General features: G+C 38.7%; 1 protein-coding gene across 3 annotated transcripts; it reads left to right on the forward strand.

Moving 5' to 3' along the window:
- The first annotated feature begins 930 nt into the window (after positions 1–930).
- On the forward strand, positions 931–22,467 carry LOC139763123 (pentatricopeptide repeat-containing protein 1, mitochondrial). 3 transcript variants are annotated; one of them, XM_071688798.1, is made up of 11 exons: positions 931–1,377; positions 3,850–4,586; positions 5,359–5,496; positions 7,293–7,467; positions 9,034–9,182; positions 13,631–14,091; positions 17,021–17,144; positions 18,957–19,061; positions 20,273–20,403; positions 21,073–21,247; positions 22,114–22,467. In XM_071688798.1, the coding sequence occupies exons 2-11, from the start codon at positions 3,870–3,872 to the stop codon at positions 22,258–22,260; spliced, it is 2,322 nt and encodes a 773-aa protein (XP_071544899.1). In that variant the 5' UTR covers positions 931–1,377; positions 3,850–3,869; the 3' UTR covers positions 22,261–22,467. The 3 variants fall into 3 exon arrangements, with proteins under 3 accessions (XP_071544899.1, XP_071544901.1, XP_071544900.1); XM_071688800.1 differs by having other exon boundaries at positions 1,193–1,216; XM_071688799.1 differs by lacking the exon at positions 931–1,377 and adding an exon at positions 2,772–2,895.
- Positions 22,468–23,470: the final 1,003 nt, after the last annotated feature.

The following is a 23,470-nucleotide window of genomic DNA, read 5'->3' on the forward strand; positions in this document are numbered from 1 at the left end:
ATCGGGGGAGGATCGCGTCATGGACATGTCCACTGGTGTGGCCATCATACACCTGCGTATGACGTCAGTGATGTCCGCCTCTGCTTCGAGGTCGGGTCATTGCATCACGCCTTCCCCTTACGCCCCATCGTCCAAAGGGGAAATGGCGTCGTCATCTCCCTCGCACGTTCCCCACAGCGTCCAGTTCAACATGGACAACATCGACTTGTGATCAATGAGTGGTAGACCCAGCAGGTACAGGCAAAGGCGGTACTTTCACATGGTCAACACGGCTGCCATGAATTCTACTTCCACAATGGCATATATTGCCATATCTTGTCTCTGCTGTCCCAAAGAAAACGAGTCGCATTCCGCCACCCTGGCGCTGAAGAGGGGCTTATCCCACACCTTTCAGACGCGAAGTGTATTTCTGCAGAATTGTGGGGTTGAGAAGGGAGCGGAAGATGTCTGCTGCTGTTGCCATAGTTTGGGTGAAGTCTGTGTAATATTTAGTGTGGTATATTGGTCAAGGAAGTTTGGGATGGCCCACAGACAGAGAAGAAAAAATGTGGTGAATCTCTCTTTGGGAACCCAAGATGCCAACCCTACCCCAAAGGTACATGTCAAAACTGAACCGCCCTGGCCCTTACTGTCCAATCACCAATAAAGGTGCATTTTTACCTTGCAGAACCGACCTACGGCTCCTAGATACGCAATTCCTCAACACATGTAATGATCTACATATATATACACTTGTACGGATTAGGTGCATTCCGCCTTTCATTTTAAGAAAAAGTCCCATATCTATACATATATAACTAAATTTTTAAAATCTTGATATGCAATAAACTTTCATAGTAACCCTGATACGCAATAACCCTTAACAGTAACCCATGTTCTTCGAACTGTATTAAGGAAAATGAGACGTTGGTTCGATTTCGTAACAACGTTAGTCAACATCAATTATGTATTTTCAGCTGTATTTACAGCAGTGCACAAACGGTCAACTCTCTACCCATACTGTACAAATTTGTATTAATTAGATAATTAGAATGATAAGTTGGATAATAGCTTTCCCAGAGCATTTCGATTTTTCAAACGTAAACGTGGACACCAATTTGCTAGCAAACACTCGTGGTTGCTGTCCGAAGACGTTCGCTGGGTTGTATTTACTCGCAACACCAACTGTGGATCAGCTGATTACAGAATAATTCATATCAATTACATAATTAGAATGGTAAGTTGGAGAATAGTTTTCCCAGAGCATTTCGATTCCCAAATGGAAACGTGGACACCAATTTGCTAGCGAACACTCGTGGTTGCTGGCCGAAGACGTTTGCTAGGTTGTGTTTACTCGCAACACCAACTGTGGCTCAGCTGATTACAGAATACACACAGGTAAGAAGCTCTTCGTCCTGTAAGCAGTTCCTGCCTCAGTTATGAAGACGTGGATTATCGAACGGATAATCTGATACTTTAAAAAAATCATGATACTGTAACAAAATAATAAAGTTTTCGTATTTTAGGGCGTCTGTGTTCATGAGTTCCTATGAAACGAATATGTAAATTAGACCAGGGGGGACTTGATCTGGGGCATAATTGTTATACCCATGCTAAGTAAAATAAAGCTCATAATGAACAAATAAAATATGAGGCAAAAGTGAACACAAAACTTACATCGAACAAATTTCTGAGCAAATGAATGCACTTTTTTTTTTTTTTTACCATATATCACAAATACGATCAGTTTAGATGGCCAAGGTTGGGGAAGTTAGCTGAAGTTTTCAAAAGTTCTTTTCTGGAAGTGTTGTCCTTTACTCCACATTTTCCCAGATCTTCATAGCCCTCCCTACTGTCATTACCATCTATCTTAGAGTCGATAAGTGATGCTTCAGTTCATGATTCCCAATTCTTAACCTATTTCTACAAAGTATAAGGAGTGCATTAGGTCGCATCTTGTCCAGATCTTCGAGTTATTTCTGTGGTTCCCCTAAACTGAATAATCATAAAAAAAAAATATTCAGAGGAAGGATGTGAAAACCTGGTGAATTTGAAATTACAAGATAGCACAGCAGGAATTGACGGAGTGGAAGAAAAGTTTATTACTAGACTCACAGGACATGATGGAAGTGACCTGGAAGGGTACTGAGGAGAGGTAGTGACACTGAATAAATTACAAAACTTGATGATGGGGAGGCGAGGGCTGTGAATATCAGGGACATTAAGGACCAGTTCATATAAAAGTAATATTCTTTGTCACGTGGCGAAGTAGAACTCTTGCTTCTCCTGCAGTAATCACTACAATTTACATTAGATTATGTTGGGTTCTGTTTCTTGTGTTGGTACTGTGAATCTTTTTAAAACCACAAATAGGTATGCATAAGTGATTCTAACTGTCTGACTATCTATATCTCTGATGCCTGTTCGTTTCTGGAACTCCCCTTAAGGGGTGGCCTTGGCCATGGCAATAGAGTCTCCATAACTAGTGAGCCACAGCACTGCCTTTTAGCCTTTAGTGCGTCACCCATAACAGGCCACTGGCAGAGGGCAAGTCTAGCACAGTGTTGGCAGAGACTCCTATCTAATGTTCCTACTGGCTACTTCCACCTATTGTTTCTACCTAATGCTCCTACCTCAATTCTCCTACGTACTATCTCTATCTACTGATCCTTTCATTTTGTCAGAAGGAAGGGCTAATACATAGCACTCGCCACAGGAAAATCTACAGTTACGAAGAATGAGCTGTGACAAGAAGAGATTTCTGTTTGTAAAAAGAATGCCAGTAGTCCATGTGTGGGTGAGGCAGAAAGAAAAGACAGCTACCTGGATCAGGGGAGTGTAACTTGACAGCCACTGAAGTGCATTCTCACTATGCAGCCATCACCAACCCTCCTCACACTCAGGGGGATAATACTGGTAGTATACCTTCCTGATCATTGGCTGCCAACCAACCATTTCCTACTAGTGTTGCAAACCTAACTGTCCAGTGAATCACTATGATTCCTTACATGTCTACAGGAAGGACCCTCTGCAGGAACTCCATCAAGGGCCAGCAAAGAATCACCATATGTCCCTGTCCTTACATGCCTCCCAGGCATACACAATTCCACGCATCTCTCCCATCATTTCTATCCCTCTGTTATTCTTACACTTTATTTCCCCGTGTCACAGGTGGTCTTTCTCTCACACTAACCCCTATACTCATACTGTCATACACTCTCAGTTTAAACTCTGTTGCTGGATTCATCAACTTACCTTGCTAAAGAAAGATTGAAGCTAGTGGCATTGCAGCCTTGTATCTTTACATGTGGGATAGGCTTTGAAGATCTGTAAAAATGTGGGGTTAATCAAATTGAAAGTAGGTGAAACATCTGTAGAAATCAAGGGAACCTTTTCTTACTTTTCAGAGCAGCTAAAAATCACCTATTTTTATCATAATTAAAATATAGGTATTTCCCATGCATAACATCAGCTCTATTAACAGAATTTTCCTTGAACATAACTTACAAACTGGGGTACCAGTTCATTTAAAGGAAGATTAGGTAGTAGTAGTAAGTAAGAACAATAAATAGAAGCCTCTGCAAACACTACACTAGACTTGCTCTCTGCCAGTGGCCTGTTAAGGGTGAGGCACTACAGGCTAAAAAGTGGCCCTGGAGTTCACTAGTTATAGAGAGACTATTGCCATGGCCACCTTCCCTTAGAGAAATCCTTAATGGAACAGGCATCAGAGATATAGGTAGATAGATAGATAAACTATATGCACGATTCATATATTCAGATGTCCCACATTATTTTGTGTTAGTAGGATGTTATTCAAAGGTAGTCATTGTGTGTTCTGGATATTTTGTAATTTGATGTTACATTCAGTTCCAGATAGATGTGTAAGGATGTATTCTCTGCACTCAAGATTAAGAAGGTGTCAGCCACTTTGGCAGTCAACGATAAGCAATCCAAATTGGATTCAGTTAGTTTCATCATCAGATGAAAAAGTTGATTCAGAAAATAGGGATGACAGTGACACTTTTGGATGTTTAGCATCAGGATCAAATATACATGAAAAATTTCTAAAGGAAAAGAATGACATAAAGAAAAATAATAGAACTTTTCCAAAAATTAGTTATAATAAGAATCTATTTCAACATCAAAAACAAGATGAAGATACAGTTGGGAGTTTGGGGAACTACCAACAGAGTTTCATTATTGAAAAATGGAAAGAATTTAAAGACGTGGAATATGACGAAATTATTAAAAAATCAATGACAGGTCATCAAGATGACAGTGAGGATGACTATTATTATTTTTTAAGGAGAAATACCAAACAAAGAGTTGAGAAGAAAGATGGTAGTGAAGAAACTAGTGCTGTTGAAGTAAGAGGATCAGGAAAAGAGGATACTCTACAGTCTTCAGGAAATGGAGATATAAATGGAGTTGCATCACCTGATGATGGATTTGGTAAACTGGCACCTTTAAAGCATGATTATGAGAATGAGAAAGGTGATGAGGGTGATGAGAGAGAAAGAAGATATCAAGAAGCCCGTTGGGAAAGGAGACACTCACCACAATATTATGGACAGCAAATGAAGAATTTATGCAAAGAAAAGAAGGTTGGTACTGTAATTTCCTTTTTTACAGTATATATAATTTTATCCATTCCTTAATATTTTGTCAATACATATAGAGCTGTGGTGCTCTGATCATCTTTAGACCCTTGCTTTAAATCTTTCCCTTCGTGTTGTTGATGTGTTTGCTACATTCACCGTTTCAAATTCTGAATTATGGGATTTTGTTAATTTTGTTCTGGTGATAATATTTTCAGGAGCAGCTATTTCTTTCATCATGGTGCACGTGAGCTGTGGAAGGACCCGAGTAGCTTGAGTTATTGTATGCCATAAATACGCACAGCAAGGGATATATGCAGAAACTCTTGGCTAGCAGATCTGTAGACCCACTTAAGCTTTGAAAATGTTGAACACTGGGTGGGATTACCGTCCTTTAGAAAGCCCATTCTATTATGGACAATCCTTGTTTTGATTAATATAAAGAAGCTCATGCTTTTCTCTTCCTTTATGAGATAGTTGCTGTTATCTGGTTTCTGTGAATGAACATTAACCAGCTTTGTAGATATTATAGTGGTCAAAGTGTGTAGCATCCTGGTGGCTACACTATTCTGTAACTTACCTCTTGAGAAAGTGCTCTCTTTAATGCTTACAGATCTCAGCCAACAGTATTTAAATGGCTTTTCATACTTCAAAAATTAATGTTTGTGGTTTGAATGGATAAGTTCATTCATCATGATATGGTATGTAGCTGTATTGTACAGGAAGTTTCCTCTCATTCTTGTTGATGAGCATTATAATAGCTTTACTTACTTTTCAGCTCTCAGCTGCTTTGAAGATCCTGGAGGAGGAGATGCCAGCAGTTAGAGCCAAGCCTAATGACTTCTGTTTCCAAGTTCTCATAAATGCTTGTGGCCGAGCAGGCTATACTAAAAAGGCATTTCAGCTCTACAATCAGGTAATAGTGCAATCAGACTGCCAAATCTCTCTGTCAGTCTGACGTCTCTTACCCCCTAGAGTGGGATGGCCACAGCAAAAAAAACATCTTGGCTACCTTATCCAAACACTCCTCTCTAGCATTATCCATCCCTCTCACACTTTACTGCATCCTTTTCCTTATTACTTCATTTATCCCTCCTAGCAACTCAACTATCTTCTCTTTTTATCTCCATTTACCTCACACCTTTATATTTTTTCCCAACATACTCTCATGCATCCTTTTTGTATGACTCAAACATCTTTAAGGTATTTAAACCTCTTTATAACTCTACACTTTGTGTCTTTTTGTTTCTTATGTCTCTGACATCCCATATCTGTACATTTCACTAGGATCTACTCTGTCCCACCTGTTAACACCACAAACATCCTCTCAGGTGGTTTGTTTTGGAAGCCAGAATCGCAGACCTCCCTGCATATTCTATGTCCATGTTTCACAGTCATTTTTTTAATATTTTTTTCATACTATTCAACATTTCCCGCATTAGTGAGGTAGCGTTAAGAACAGAGGACTGAGCCTTTGAGGGAATATCCTCTCTTGACCCCCTTTTCTGTTCCTTCTTTTGGAAAATTAAAAATTCATCCCAGGGGTTCAGTCACCTCCCTACCCTGTACACCTCCCTTCCTTATTTCTCCATCCTTAATGCCATGTTTGTACTTACATTCTTTAGGATTTGCCGTGATAATGTGGTCTGTGGATGTTGGGACCCTAGATATACTTCTAAAGTAATTATTTATTCTTCTTGAGTTGATTATACTTTTGTGTCACCAGGAGCACCACTCTTTTATCCTAGCTGGTGACAAAATGAGCATCAGGCAACAGCCCATTTATTGTTCTCCCAGTGTTCTAAAGACTTGGGGTCCAAGCTGTGGGGAAGTGAGTGGGTTCTGTAGACTATTTACAGTATTATATCTTTAGCTTGTCATCAGTCAGATAGAATAGGTTGGAGAATCCCAGGAGGCTCATTTCTTAGGTGAGAGCAACCTAGGGTTAACAAAGATATCAGTATTCCGACTTGTCACTGGGTACGAAGGAACGAAGGGTATGAGGAGGGTGGCATCACGTCAGCAAGTTTGGTAATAATGGCAGTAATGATTTGGTTTATTTTTTGTCTGTTACTCAGGGCTGATAATCTCTTGTTCTGTTGACTTACTCAGCACAGGCAAAAAAATTAGTCCCATGTAACTCTGAAACTTTATCATCTTGATCAGAGGACTTTCCAACATGGTAGTGGGAACTTGTGGAATCTTCAGAAAATATATCAATTGCCCTGTCAAACATATGCTGTATAGAAGGAAGAACTTTATCAGATACTTTTTCATTAATTCTTTTGCTCTTGTACTACATACATGAAAGTATGACATTTTGATATATTGCACATGGCAGCTAGAGAATGTATGAGAGTGAATGTGGCCTTTCTTTGTCTGTTCCTAACACTACCTTGGTAACAAGGGAAGCTGCTATCAAGTATGAAAGAAAGAAAAGTATGACAATCCACTTCACTTATGTATGAACTAAGCAGTTCGCATTATCTTTTGCTGAAGGTTTCAAGGGTTGTGCTGTTGGGTATTAAACACCAAAATATACATGTACTGTGACGAAGCTACTGTAGTATGATTTGTGTACTCAGGTATGGGATATGGCATGATGGATATAATTGAATATAATGGTAGATATAGTTTTAAATATGTTTTTTTGTAATATACAAGCAATTCACATCGTAATAATTTGTTTATAATTTCAAATTTCACTTTTAGATGAAAAAGCGTGGACTTAAAGTTCAACCTGTTGCCTATACTGGACTCTTCAATGCTTGTGCCAACTCACCATGGCCAGAAACAGATGGACTGAAGCGGGCTACACAACTGCGGGAACAGTTGCTGCAAAATGGATATTTATTCAACCAGATTATCAGCCATGCTATGATTAAAGGTATGCAACACAAATTCAAACATATACACAGAGTCCCGAGAAATGGTTTAGTGAAAAGAGAGGGAGTGGTGAATGCCATGCATAGGATGAAATGTGGCAGAGTAACAGGAGTGGATAAAAATAAAACCAAGTTCCCAAGAAAGGAGTCAACAGTATTGTTGAGTGGTTAGTCAGGCTTTTCAGCATTTGTATGGCCCAAGTTTAGGTGACTGAAGACTGCCATAATGCATGTATAGTCCCATTATATATAGGGAATATATAGGCAAGGAGGACAAAAGAGATTGTTCAAACCATAAAGGAACTGTGTAAGTCTTTTGAGTATACCTGGTAATGTTTACAGGGTGTTGGGAAGACAGAACATCTAACTTGGGTATGGGTTGTAGTGCAGCTTCAGTGTTTGCAAAGGCAAAAATGGGTGTGTTTGAAGGGAGCTGATCCCAATAGTGTCTATGAATGCAAGTCTTGGACCTTTAATGAAAAGTAAATGAAGAAGGGGGCATGTTGGAAATTAAATATCTGAAGATGACGTGGTGTGAAATGGGTTGATCCTGTAAAGAATGACAGCACAAGAGTAGTTGTGGTAATAACTGGTCTGATTAAGAAAGCTGATTATAGTGTGCTGATATGGTTTGTACATGTGGAGAGGATGCGCAAGGAAGGCTGACTAAGAGGAAATATGTTACACAAATGGGGGTATTGAGGGTAAAGGGGATACCAAGAAGATGGAAGGATAGAGTGAGGGAGGCTTTTTGGTATTGTGTCCTGAACATTTAGGAGGGTGAGAGATACGCTTAGGATAGAATGAACTAGATCAAGGTGGTATATGGAGGGTGGGGGTGACGTATTGTCAGTGGGCTGAAATAGTGTATGTGAAGCAGTCAAGGTAAACCATAGAATAGTCTCTTAGGGTGGGCTGTTTCACTTTTTCATCCCAGTTTTTGCTACCCTTTCTCATACATCCACATCCCACCTTCCTCATACTACACACTTTTTGCAAACGTGCTTCCCTAAATACCTTTCACTCCCCTCCAGCTTCATTTGTTTCATTTACTCTAAACCTATGTTATTCCTCACTCAATCTCATGGTATCTGTACACAGGCCTCTTTTTCATACCTCACCCTTTCACCACTTCTTTCACACGTAAATTTCTATAACAGATCAGTGACATTGAGAGATTTAGGGATAGAGCAACCAAAGGACATAACATGAAATTAAGCAATAACATTATTAAAAAAGGTTTAAAGAAGTACATTTATAATTTAAGAGCAGTGGATGAATGGAACAGAATGACTGAGGACATGGATAATGTAGACAGCATGATAGTAGAAAGTTTTCAAGATATGTGACCCCTCAAGTATACAGTCCCCTCTCCACACAGAGCTTTCTTCTCACTCCCAGTTGTATAAATACTAATATTCACCCACTTGTAGGCAACTTTCATTCTGTCTCACACCATTTTATGATTCACTTCTTAACACTTTAACACATCATACAACTCTGCTGGGACTACTGAAACTTCAGATGTATCCATGATATTGTAGTGATATTTTTTCTCTCTTTTTCAGCATTTGGAAGATGTGGAGATATCAATACTGCTTTCCAGATTGTTGATGATATGATTGAACAGGGGTTGTTGGTGACAACAAGTACTATAAACTTCCTACTACAGGCTTGCATCTCTGATAAGGAAACTGGTTTTAGGCATGCTATTATGGTAAGTTACTAAATTGAAATTACAGTGTATGTGAAATTACCCATTTGTACAGTACAAAAAAAAGGAGGGGCTCAATTTTTCCAACTTTCTTAACTATCATACAACTTTTGATAATAATGTACACTTTCTGCATTCACATTTCCTTCATTTACCATTATTATTATTATCATAATTATACTTTGTCGCTGTCTCCTGCGTTAGTTAGGTAGCGCAAGGAAACAGACGAAAGAATGGCCCAACCCATCTGCATACAAATGTATATACATACACGTCCACACATGCACGTATACATACCTATACGTTTCAACATATACATATATATACATCCAAAGACATGTACATATATACACATGTACATAATTCATACTTGCTGCCCTTCTTCATTCCCATTGCCACCCCGCCACACATGAAATGGCAACCCTCTCCCCCCGCACGCACGTGAGGTAGCGCTAGGAAAAGACAACAGAGGCCACATTCATTCACTCAGTCTTTAGCTGTCATGTATAATGCACTGAAACCACAGCTCCCTTTCCACATCCAGGCCCCACAAAACTTTTCATTTACCATATTCCACAAATATAAAATCATATCATACATATGCTTATTTTATAACAAATATCTTGATAAATTTCTTGCTATGACCATCTGGTTGCTTTCCATTATTTGTAGAACTGTTCTCTCTTAGCCTAGTCAACTTAATTTAGAATCTTGAAGATTGTAATCAAGTCTCCTTATATTTATATCTTATATGATGTGCAATTTCATGTGCTCTAACTTCTTATAACTTCTTCCCCTTTTCATCTTTCCCTCTTCCTGTAACTTTTCTACATTCAAAGTTAGGTCTACAAATACTTGTGGTCCCCTGATTATTTCTACATAATTTTTCCCTTACCTCTCCCCTCACCCAAGATGGCTTTTGATTTTTTTTCCCCATATCATGCTGGTAATCATCAAAACACACACCAAAAAAATCTGTCCTTGTATTTCAGGTACCATCTCTGTTCCTCTTCTTTGGAGTTTATTAGATCTTTGTTTCTTTGTGCAAGTGTGATAACCAAATCCTATTATTTTTTTTGATAACTGATGGCTGTTTTCCCACTTTATCGAGGTAGCTACAGGAAACAGATGAAGAAAGGCACATCCGCTCATACACACACACACACTCAGTCTGTAGCTGTCATGTGTAATGCACCGAAACCACATCTCCCCAGCCATAGACCCGTTAGACCTTTCCACAGTTTACCCCAGACATTTCACATGCCCTGGTTCAGGCCATTGACAGCATGTTGACTCCAACATACCACATCGTTCCAATTCACTCTATTCCTTGCATGCCTCTCACCCTCTTGTATGTTCAGGCCCTGATAGCTCACAATCTTTTTCACTCCATCCTTCCACCTCCAATTTGGTCTCCTGCTTCTCCTTGTTCCCTCCATCTCAGACATACATATCCTCTTTGCAATCTTTTTCACTCCATCCTTCCACCTCCAATTTGGTCTCCTGTTTCTTGTTCCCTCCATCTCAGACACACATATCCTCTTTGTCAATCTTTCCTCACTCATTCTCTCCGTGTGTCCAAACCATTTCAACACATCCTCTTCTGCTCTCTCAACCGCACTCTCTCTATTTCCACACATTACTTTTTCTCCCCTTATGTTCATACCATTTCAACTTACCCTCTTCTGCTTTCTCAACCACACCCTGTTACCACATATCTCTCTTAACCTTTCATTACTTATTACTCAATCAAACCACCTCACACTACATACTGTCCTCAGATGTTTCTTTTCCAACACATCCTCCACACAACCTCATCTATGGCCAATGTCTCACAACCATATGCTATTGTTGTAACTGCTATTCCTTCAAACATTCCATTTCTGCCCTCTGAGATAATATTCTCTCATTCCAAACATTCTTCAGTGCTCTCAGAACCTTCACCCCTTCCCACACCATGTGACTCACTTATACTTTCACAGTCCCATTTGCTGCCAAGTCCACTCCCCATCTATCTGTCTGTCTATATCTCTGATGCCCATTCTGTTTGGGTGGCCACAGCATAAAAGTCTCCACTTATCCCAACCTCCCTCTCATACACCACCATTCCATGCATTCTTCCACTTTTTCTCTCTCTCCAGTATTCCTCCACCCTATTTGCCCATGCCAAAGTTGGTCTTCCTTTCACACCAACCCCTTTGATTATGCTATCGTACAGTTTCATTGTAAACTCGATCTTGCATTCTTTCCACATGCTCAAATCACCTCATGTATGTATATATATTACGTTTCACCCATTCTACACTCCACAATATATTCCTTGCTATACCACATCTCTCATATACCCCTTCATTTCTTTCTTCATTCCCTCTAGTCACATCAAATGTTCTTCTCAAACAGCTCATTTTCACAGCCTGGATTCTTGACCTCAGTGATTCATTCCATATCCATGTTATGGTGGCATAGGTTAGGGTTGAGAGGACTATGCTGTTCCTTAATCCTCTTTTCACTTCCATACTTACACCTCTACCCTTCATTATTCTACTATCTCCCATATTGCTCCTCCCATATCACCAAACTTACCCAAGATAGCTCCTAAATACTTAAACTCTTTCACTTTATATGGTTTTACAAAATCTATACTTTCACTCTGTTTCCTTTCAAACGCCATTACTTTTACTTGCATTTACCTTCAATTGCCAATGCTTACACACATAATAAAACACACAATCTTCTATAACTCCTTTGCACTCTCAGCAAACAACACAGTATCATCTGCATACAGGCTTGCCACTAGCCACCATATCTCACTCCATCTCTATACCCTTTTTCCCTAGTTTTGCTTTCGTCTCACTTATCACTCCATCCATACATCCATCCATACATATATTAAAAATCTACGGTGACATCACCCAGCCCTGCCTCACACGATACACATATCCCAAAACTTTCACTCAACTATCTATCCACTCTTACATGTGCATTTGCTCCTCTATAGAAGGCTTTCACACCATCCAACAGTTGTCCCCCTACCCCATATATATCCTTAACACATCACATAATAAAACATCCCATAAAGGATTCCACTCAACTCTGTCATACACTTTCTCCAGATCCATAAAAGCTATATACAACTTCTTACCTTTTGCTAAATACTTTTCCACTGTCATCTTTACCAGAAAAATCTGATCCACGCCTCCCCTACCTTTTGTAAAACCCCCTTGTTCTTCACTTATTCTGCATTCATTCACTTCCATTACTCTACATTCTTGTATACACTTAACCTGGTACACTTAACAGACTTTTTCTACGATAATTGCTACATACATCCTTAGTACCTTTTCTTTTGAAGAAAGGAATAGTTATAGCTTTCACCCAGTCCTCAGGCACAACCTTCTGTTTCCATACTGAATTACATATCAGATGCATCCACTCAATCACACCTCCTCCTCCATACCTCATCCATGGAAGGGGTCTCTCTCTCTCCCACGATTCCTGCCTTGGAGATTCAGCTTCTTTACCAATCTCCTGTGATAAGTGCATGATTTCTGGTAGTCCAGGAACAAACCACTTAACTCTTGTGTGAATAGGTCCACAAAATTGCCCAACTATTACACACAGATAGTAAGCAGTACACATCTTGTCCTGTTCTTTAAATATGTAAATTGGCCTAACCTAGTTTTGAAACATTCACATTTCTTGCACACTATATTCTCACTTAATGATGTCCAACTGGACATTATCCCATTTCTTAAAATGTATATCCTTGCTTCCCTTCCCACTGTTTCCTCTGAGTTTCCTTTTTTGTTTCCGAGTCCTCTTTACTTCAGTTATGCAAAATCTAATTCATTCAAATCACTTGGTCCACTCAGAATAGTTGTAAGTCCTAATAATATTCCCACCCTGCTCTGTCTTTGTTTTTAAGTAATGACTGTGTTATCTACCATTCTTCGGAGTCCAAACCATCAAATTATTTGTGCACCATTCTAGTTACATATTTTCACTTTCTACAGCTTGTCTCTATGCTTTTTGAATAGGGGTTTCAGAAAGATACATCATTTTGCACTTTCTACAGCTTGTCTATATGCTTTTTGAAAAACAGGGATTTAACAAAAATACACTATTTGAGTTTAAGTCTCATATATATACACTGTATAAAATATTTCTTCAAGATATCTCAATTCAGAATCTTTTCTGTTATTATCATATATGCCAACATATAAACTGCTCCAACTTTTTGCTCAAGCTGTCAGTCAAATAAAGTGTATTTTACTGATATTTCAGGCTATTAATTTGATTCCTTTCAACTCTCCTCATCTAATGTATTGTTCCACTGAGTTCCTCCTAATCCTATTTCTGTTAATTGATATAATTGATTCCAAATCAAAGAAAAAGGTCACCCTGTAAAGTCTCTGTCTTAATTTCTGTCCCTGATTATTCTCTGTGAACAGGTCTGGAGGAAAATGCGTGAATTAAAGCTGTCTCCCGACATCTTTTCATATAATCTATTGATACGGTGCATTGTGGATTGTGGTGCTGGAGACCAGCGATTGACCTCCAGTCTTCTTGAAGGTGTTGTGGGTAATGCAGTTAAGGGGACCAAAAGAGAGATGAAGAAACGACTAATTACAGAGAAGGTCCTAGTTCTAGCAAATGAAGATAAGCTCCATGCATCAGAATCAAGAAATACAGTTAGTACTCAAGAGGTGAAAGACAGTTTAGAAAATACTGAAAAAAAATCTGAAGGAATAAGTGAAAATTTAAATAATGAACAACTTTACAGCATGACTGAAATGAGAAGAGAAGTTCAAGTTACTGCAGGGCAGAATCATGTGTTACCCAATCTTTTAGGGCGAACTTTAGCAACTGGAGCAGTTGTGGGCTTGGGGCCTCTAGATCAGCCACAAGACAGGCAAGTGTATATGTCTAGTCATACTGGTGTTGACCAGCTCAACAGGATGACCCATTAAGGATATATTGTAAATAGTTTGATCGTATGTATCCATATTAATAGTCCTCTTCATACATTACATATCTCTGGCTTCAGTGAGGTCTTTAACATAGTTTTACACTTATCAACTCTTCTTCATTCACACTTTGTAAGAAACTAATCCTATCTGTGTAGTTTATATATTTCTAATCTTCTTTGCATGACTTATGGATTACTACTTTATCATTCCTTTGCCTCTTCAATGTATTTTCATTTTTCTCGTTTCTGCATTTCATTTTTCATCTCATTTTTAAAAATGCATATTCTCATATTTAATGAAAGTTCACAAAAGTTAGCTGTTTCTTTTAGTAGTTCTCAGCCATGTAATTGAATAAACACTTTTATTTTAAAGTATTCTACTCAACACTTGAGTTGTTTATTGTCTTCTTTGTTTTTTCAGACATGTTAATTGTGTACATCTTAAATCTTTGTAACTTTGATATCAACTGGCTCAGGATTTGTCTCTCAACTACCTCTGATCTTTTTAGTCTTACTACTATGATGCTATAACTATGCAAACTTTAAGCCATTCTTCAACTATCTAAATTCCTGCCAAGAAAGCATGACGTTTTATTATTGAGATCCTCTGCCAGAGGAACGTCAAGGTATATCACAAGGAGTGGCTGAAATTAAAAGTGTATAATTTCAAGAGCTCTTACAGTTTCCATTTTGCATTTTGAATGATCTAGTGTACATTACAAACCAGCCTACTCATGTTCTAGACCATCACAACTCCTCTTCCAGCATTCTAGATTTAATTAAACTTCTCGTCATTATGCTATAGTTTCCTTAGGATAATTACAGCACCTCCTCAGGCAATGCTTATATTCATCTTTTCATTGAATCCTTGGTTCAGCTATGAATGTTCCGAGGCTATTTGGGCATGGAACGTGATGTATTGTATGTGAAAACATTCTTGCCATTGAGTTTCATTCGGCTTTCATCTCTTCCTTAAACCATTGCACTCCCTTATTCAGAGGAATTTTGATATCCTTATTCTTCCGCTGATAGGTCTTTCTGACCTATCTATTCACATCTCTAATGCCTGCTCCCTCCTGTAACTCCCGCAAGGGGTTGGTCATGGCAGTAGTCTCCATAATTATTGAACTCCAGTGCTGCTTCTCAGCCTTTAGTGCCTCACCCCATAACAGGCCACTGGCAGAAGGCAACTCTAGCACAGTGTTTGCAGAGGCTCCTACCTAATGGTGTAAATGACTACTACAACCAAAGGCTCCTACCTTATGTTCCTACCTACTGCTTCGACCTAATGCTCCTGCCTAAATGTTCCCACCTACTACTATTTTACCAAAAGGCAGGGCTAGCACATAGTGCTCACCACAGGATAATCTGGAGTTACGAAGAATGAGCTATGTGAGTTAAGTGTTGTCAGGTGTTATGTATGACAAGGAGAGATTGTATGTTTGTGAATAATGCCAGCAGTCTATATGTGGGTGAGTCAGAAAAAGAGACAGCTAAATGGGTCAGAGGAGTGCAACTTGACAACCACTGAAGCAGTGGCTCACTATGCAGCCGTCACTAACCCTCCTGATACCCAGGAGGATAGTAGTGGTAATATACCTCCCTAGTCACTGGGTGCCTACCAGCTACTACCTGCATGGTCTTTCTGACCAGTGACTGAAAATGAGTCTGTAGTTGTTTCTCCTCTTGGTTAAGCCCCTCATTTCAGAACTTTTCCTTCTAACCCCACCCTGGATGACCTCAGTATTCCTTCGCCTCAATACATCTTTACTAGTCCTATGCGTCTTTCAATAATCTTTCACTCCAAAAAGGTATCTCTATAGACACAAAACTGGATAGCATCCCTCCTCGTGTTTTTCAGCCTTGAGCCTTTGAATTTTTATGCTTCTTTTGATTTTTTTTTAAAAAACATCATTCCTCGAATTTGCAAAGGTGGGTGCCTATTCAAATCCTTTCAGTTGTTGTCCAATTCCTTTGACTTTTACCATTTAACGAGTCTTTGAATTTCTCCCAAATTTCTATTATCATCATCATCATGATTGTCATCTATCTGCTAGTATTGCTTGTTTGAGATCTAGCAGTGATATCCATACCTGTATTACTTACACCTGGTCATCCTTTCATAGAGACTTTGGTGATTTGTATGTCATAATCCTACATGTCTCGAGAGCTTTTGAGAGGGTGTAGCATCGAGGTCTGACCTCCAAGCTCCTTTCATTTAGCTTTCCTTTCTTACTGTGATCTTTTTTTATCCAGCTTTCTCTCTGGTTTTCTGCATATTTCCATAATTGTGGTTGATCATTATCTTCTTATTCTTGTCAATAATGACATTCCTCAGGGTTACGTCCTATCTCCTAGCCTCCTCTTTCTTTTTACTAATATATTCTCTCTTCAGGAATAACCCAATTCATTGCTACATTTAGTTGCCTTCTACAACACGTGAGGAATAAATGGGAAGTATTCTTTCTCCCCAATCCCCCTATTCCTGGCGCTACCTCACTGATGAGGGAAACGGTGATCAAGTATGATAAGTATTTCCATAATTGTGGTTAATCATTATCTTCTTAATTTTGTCAATGATGACATTCCTCAGGGGTACGTCCTATCTCCTAGCCTCCACTTTCTTTTTATTGATATATTCTTTCTTCAGGAAATAACCCAATTCATTGCTGCATTAATGACTTGGCTCTGCATTCCCCCACTTCTTTCCAACCCAGTCCATCTTTTCTTGCCCAATTTATGGCTCTCACCCTTACAGCTACTTCTGTAAATTCAAGTTTTGATGTTCATATTAGGTCTTTGTTCTTCTCCATATGCTGTATCTCATTAAAGCAGGAGAAGCAATTATTTGTTTAAAAAAATATATTTTCAGACTGGCTCTTCTGGGTGGTCCAAGTGGTATACTTGAACAGATGTCACATGACCGAGTAAATGCAGACTTGAAGACTGTCACACAGCTTGTGGACTCTTTACCCTCAAACACTGATGCAGAAGAGGCAAGTATTTTTAATGAGTTAGCTGAGACACCTCAAGTCAAAACTATTTCATTAATGCTATATATATACCTTCCCCTTTGTAGAAATTGAAATAAAAGGTGGGGAGGGTTTCCAGCCCCCGCTCCCTTTAGTCGCCTTCTACAACACATGGGGAATATGTAGGAAGTATTTTTTCTCCCCAGTTCCCCTATTCCTGGTGCTACCTCACTGACGTGGGAAACGGTCATCAAGTATAATAAAAAATACATCTTCCCAAGACTGTAATGTTTTCTTTAATGAATTGAATAACATTCACTCCACCATCAAATTCAAGATTAAATGGAAAAAAGAAGGCAAATTGCCATTTCTTGATGTGGTGATTACTAAGGAACCTGATTACTTGTCCCTCAAGATATACAGGAAGCCTACCAACTCCAAGAGCTATATTCATTATTTTTCAGTAAATGATCTTTCTGTAAAAATGTCTGTAGTTATGTCTATGTTTTTAAGAGCATTACTGATATGTAATCCCATAACTCTGGTAGATGAATGTGGTCATATATGACGTATCTTTAAGCAGGTATGTTATCCAAGGTGGTTTGTGAATAAGGCTTGTTAGAGAGCTAAGAAGACATTTTATGCATCTAGTAACAAAAATGCTATTCCCTGGGGATAGGGGAGAAAGAATACTTCCCACGTATTCCCTGCGTGTCGTAGAAGGCGACTAAAAGGGAAGGGAGCGGGGGGCTGGAAATCCTCCCCTCTCATCTTTTTTTTTTTTTAATTTTCCAAGAGAAGGAATAGAGAAGAGGGCCAGGTGAGGATATTCCCCCAAAGGCCCAGTCCTCTGTTCTTAACGCTACCTCGCTATCGCGGGAAATAGCGAATAGTATAAAAAAAAAAAGTAACAAAAATATGGAAATGGTGATAAAGTATAATAAATAAATATAAATATATATCTGAGTTTGGGAAAATGTGTGAAAGGAGAAAGTTGAGAGTAAAACTGAATAAGAGCAAGGTTTTTAGGTTCAGTAGGGTTGAGGGACACGTTAGTTGGGATGTAAGTTGTGCTGTCTCAGTATAATGATTGTTTGAGTGGAGGATGAGACCTTACTGGAAATGATTATTAGTAAGGATGGTAGTAGAAAAACTGATGGTGACTATAGACTCACGCAAAGGAGAAGAATTGGAGGTAAACAGAGAACTCTTGCAAATGGGAGGAATTCAAATACAGAATAGGCAAGAAGTTTGCACAAGCCAGCACTTGTCCCTTCTCGGACACTTGGATACAAAACTATAGTATGTGTGGGATCCAGACTGGTAAAAAGTGCAGATATGGATACTTTTGGTAGGGTACCTAGAATTAGAACAACTGAAGGTCTAGAAGTATGATGTATAGAAGACGTCTTAAAAATGAATGGGTGAATGCCTCTTGAAATGTTCCAGCCATGTAGGACATCTAACCAATAATAGGTTGGTGAAGAAGATTCAGTGTAGTGTTTGAAGATGAAAGGAGAAAAGAGACAGACACCCCCCCCCCCCCCCCAAAAAAAAAAAAAAAAAAAAAAAAAAAAAAAAAAAAAAAAAAAACAGACCCCAAAAATGATGGATAGATGCAGGGAGTAAATAACTTTTGTCTAGAGTATTTCAGGTGATGATGCTGGAGGAATGGTTTTGGATCGTGTTTTGTGGGGGTTGTAGACATACTGTTTATATGCAAGGCTCGGAGCGCCTTCAGTAGAAACTGATTTTATAGAACTACAGTCCCCAGCCCCAGCCTTCCAGGTTGACAATATTTACAGCAAATAATCCGCATATTACTTTTGGTTTCAGGCACTCCTCAGATCAATGGAGAATATTGGTCTTAAACCAGACACACAGTTCTGCAACATGCTCATCCGCAAACGCATCTTCCGTGGGGATGTAGAGGGTGGTAAGGTATGTTATTAACTATGTTACAAATAACCTAGATAACACCTAGTTGTTAATTAGATTCCTATTTAATTGTGAAGAACCAAAAGTGATTGTGAAAAAATCCCTGCTAAACAAGTGCCAAACTTGTGAAAAGCTTATTTATAGCTCACATGGCCAAAAGCCATGGGTAGTGAGTGTTGGAATGATAAAGTAAAATTAGAATTGCTAGTGAGAGAGAAAAAAGAGATGTATAGCCAGTACTTACATGGGAAGACTGTAAATGTGATGTACAAGACAAAATTGCAGGAGGTCAAGGGGAATGTGCAGGGGTTGAAAAAAAGAAAAAGGCAAATAAGTGTTGGAGTCAGAATGTATTAGTAAATTTCAGAGAGAATATGTTTAGGAAGGAGATTAATAGTGTAAGAAAAACAAGAGAACAAATTAAGAACATTAGAAAGGGGCAATGGGGAAGTGCTAACAGGTAGTGATGAAATGAGATGGAGTAATTATTCTCAACTGCTGAAAATGTTTGATTGTGTGGTAATGCATCTAAAGTACTTTAAGGAAAAGCTGCGGTAATTATTATTATTATTACTTTGCTTATACAGGAAACGGTAAACAAATAAAAAAGATCATAATTGTTTAACCCTGAAGACCCTTCGCTTGGAGATATCTGCAGCTTCAAGACTGTTGCATTCAGTGGCAAGGAAAGTATGGACTCATTTTGAATGATTAATTGTTTCTTTCATGAGACTGTACTCTGATGATATAGCCTTGCTGAAGGAGTTTCTTTACATTTGTTGCAACACAAGCAGGCTGTGTCTGGTATCGCCAAGCTTTGGCATGATGAGCAAGATGGTAAAAAATGAATGTGTAACTGCAGTTCATTTAAAGAAGGCTGGGAAAGCATGGAAAATGTCATGTCCCAAACAACTGAATGATGGCAATAGTGGTAAAAGAGACTAAGAATTACATAGGAATATGTCTTCTTAGTGTATGTGGTAAGATGTATAGTTGGATGGTGACTGATCATTTTAAATCTGTTGGCAGATTTGAAAAGGGAAGAGGATATGTAGTCCAGATTTTTGCACTTACACAGGTAGTGGATAAGGCTTTGGCAAGAAATAGACAAATGTGTTTAGCATTTTTTTTAATCTACCAGAGCTGAATTTGTTTTTAATGTCTGAGGAAGAGAAATGTGAATAAGGCTAATATTGAAAATATGTGTATTCCAGGATATACTTGACCTCATGCAGCAACACCATTTGGAGCCTGATCTCATTACATTTGGCTGCTTGGCTCTGGGTTGTCATCACCTGCAGAGTGCCACTGACTTGTTACAGGATATGGATACTGCTAAATTTACGTAAGAATCTGATTTTGATGTGGAATCAATTATTTATCATTATCTTTTACATCAGCTAACTTAAAGAAAATGTATAGTGAAGCTAGGGTTGCTTGATAATGCAATATTTTCATTGTATTACTTTGTGTATTAGTATTCTTTCCAAGGGGAAGGAGTTCATTTTAGAGACAGAAACACTCTTTGACCCTAAAACTTTCAAATTCATGTCTTATTTGTCTAAATATATATATAGTCAAGGTTAAATGTGAATGAATGCAGCTTTTATTCGTCTGTTCCTAGTGCTACCTTACTAACGCAGGAAACAGCAATCAAGTATGGTTGAGAGAGCAGAAAAGGTTCAGTCCATTAACAGCATGTTGACTCCGGTGTACCACATCATTCCAATTCACTCTATTCCTTGCACACCTCTCATCCTCCTGCATATTCAGGCCCTGATCACTCAAATTCTTTTTCATTCCATCCCTCCACCTCTAATTTGGTCTCCTGCTTCTCCTTGTTCCCTTACTTACCTGGCATCAAAGATGGATGGAATAACTGAGAGGCTGAAAGTTGGCTGGCAGTTGTATGGAAGACCATTTCCTGAGACAGCTGAATTACCAAATTAGCTTACATTTAATGACAAAACATGATGCCAATTCATATAAACTTTAAAAAAAAAATATTCCTCAGGCCAAATCTGGAGATAATGACAATGCTGGTGAAGAACAGCCTGGTTAGGAAAAATTATTTCTACACATTAGAGATACTTAAGGAAATGCACCATAGAGATATATCTCCAGATGAGAATCTGCTCCATCTCCTTGAATGTGGCAGACAAAAAGCACGTAATACTATGTTGAAAATGGTAAGTAAGCTTTTTGGTACTATGCCTCTTTATGAACAGGAATTTATGACATTTACATTTGATGTTATATTTCTTCAGAACAGTTAAATTTGCCCGGTGATGTTAAGCCTAGAATTTTCTAATCTTAAATTTGCACTTTTTCCTAATTCTTGATTCCAGTTGTTTTGTCCCAATCAAATTCTGTTTCATTTGATGACTTTGCTCTCCTTCATTTAAAACAAGGTATTACATGCAGAATCTTTGAATTATGCTTTAGTCTATGAACATATCCAGATATTTGTTGTGTGAAACCCCATACCAGTGGTAATCTTTGTAAAGATGATTGCATACAGATTAAACAACTAGTAAAATAATTCTAGTCTCACTTTATGAACGAAAATTTATGATGTATAAAGAATAAAATGATTTATCCCATTTGCTCCAGTAACTTTGGTAGATAATGGTTAGGATCAGCATTATTAAGTCCTACCAAAACTGTGATCCTTCCCCTCAGATACATAGGAAGTTATCTGCATGCACACAAAACAAAAGCAATCTTTACACAGGTGAATGACAGGTCTCAAATAATCACCTATTAACTATGAAAGGTTGGTATGCCCTTAGATTTTTTCATCCATGGTGAGGATATTCCCTCAAAGGTCCAGTCCTCTGTTCTTGACGCTACCTCGCTAACGCGGGAAATGGCGAATAGTATGAAAGAAAAGATGTTATATTACGTCACTTTGAAAGTGTAAAGATTGTTTTTGTGCTTTTTTATATGAATAAGGTATACCTGTGTAGTACGTCTCAAAAATGAATCATAATGAAATCGTGATTAGTGAAGATTCCCGATTCACTGGAGATTCACATGTGATTTTGGGTTACAGGAAGGAGACGATGCTGAAATGACAAAAAGAAAGCTGGAAACCATTAAGATCTTTCTAATGGAGTACAAAACATGGCTAAAAAAATCACCAGTGCAACTACAAGATCATCCATGGGCGCAGTACAGATCTGTGTCGAATAAGACATGACCACAATGATTCCATCTAATCAACACTTACATGACTGTCTATGTATGGTAACCTTCCTCTGCCATAAGTCAGGATGGTATCTGCTAATGCTTGAATACCTGTTCCCAGCACACCACCACACCTTCAAGTGTCAGTGATCTAACATTGAAGCTCAAATGTTCACTTTCATCCAACTGTAAAGAAAAAGCACTTAAAAAATTCCTTTTATTTCATTGTTTTATTTGTACCTGTTGTGTCAATGAGTCAGAAGTTGAATCTCACGTCTTGATTAATAGGTGTGCTGGGCGTTGTCCATTGTGATATGCCCAGGAGATGATTGTGCCTATTTCAGAGCTCCAGGAGGACACCTCACATAGTGAGTAGTAGGATAATAGCGTGTGAAAATTTTTTGTAACTGTCTGCCATTTTTCACATTAAGCTAGTGCCAGGAACAGATGAAGAAAAAGGCCACACTTACTTGTATCCATTCTCTAGTTGTTGCGTAATACACCAAGACCACATCCCCCTCTGCACAACTAGGCCCCACAAACCCTTCCATGGTTTCCCCTGGCAGTTTCATATGCTCTGGTTCAGTTCAGCCCCATGTACACCACTTCTTTCCAATTCACCATCTCATATATAACTTTCACCTTCCTGCATGTTCAAGCACCAATCACTCAAAATTTTTTTTTCACTCAATCCTTCCATCTCCAGTTTGATCTCCCTCATCTCTTTTTACCCTCCACTGCTGACACATATATCCTCTTTACTCAACTGCTCCACACTCATTCTCTCCTAACCATTTCAAAACATCCTCTTCACCTCTCTCAACCACACTCTTCTTATTACCACACCTCTCTTACCCTTTTTTTTATTAATCGATTAAAGCACCTCATATCACGTACTGTCTTCCAACATATCCAACACTTCTACCTTGGTCTGCACATCCTCATCTATAGCCTATGCCTCACATCCATACAAAATCTTTGGAACTACTATACCTTGAGCTCAAATTTACCCATTTTCACCTTCCCATGTAAGGACCTATCTTTCTACACAATCTTCAATGCTCCCGAACCTTCACCACCTCATCCACTTCTGCTTCCATGGTTCCATTTGCTGCCACGTCTACTCCCAGGTACTCAAATGCTTCATTCCTACCATATCTTCTCCATTCAGCCTTAACCCCAACTAACCTGTCCCTCTGCTCTGTTATACCTGGTAACCTTGC

Source organism: Panulirus ornatus, chromosome 46 (genome assembly GCF_036320965.1).
Source record: "Panulirus ornatus isolate Po-2019 chromosome 46, ASM3632096v1, whole genome shotgun sequence".
In the NCBI taxonomy this organism is placed as follows: Eukaryota; Metazoa; Arthropoda; class Malacostraca; order Decapoda; family Palinuridae; genus Panulirus; species Panulirus ornatus.

Excerpts from the sequence above, each read along its gene's own strand:
- LOC139763123 (XM_071688798.1), top strand. The coding sequence starts at position 3,870 with ATGTATTCTCTGCACTCAAGATTAAGAAGGTGTCAGCCACTTTGGCAG. Across the intron at positions 7,468-9,033 it reads CAGCCATGCTATGATTAAAG|CATTTGGAAGATGTGGAGAT; the intron begins GTATGCAACACA and ends TCTCTTTTTCAG. Across the intron at positions 14,092-17,020 it reads CTAGATCAGCCACAAGACAG|ACTGGCTCTTCTGGGTGGTC; the intron begins GCAAGTGTATAT and ends ATATATTTTCAG.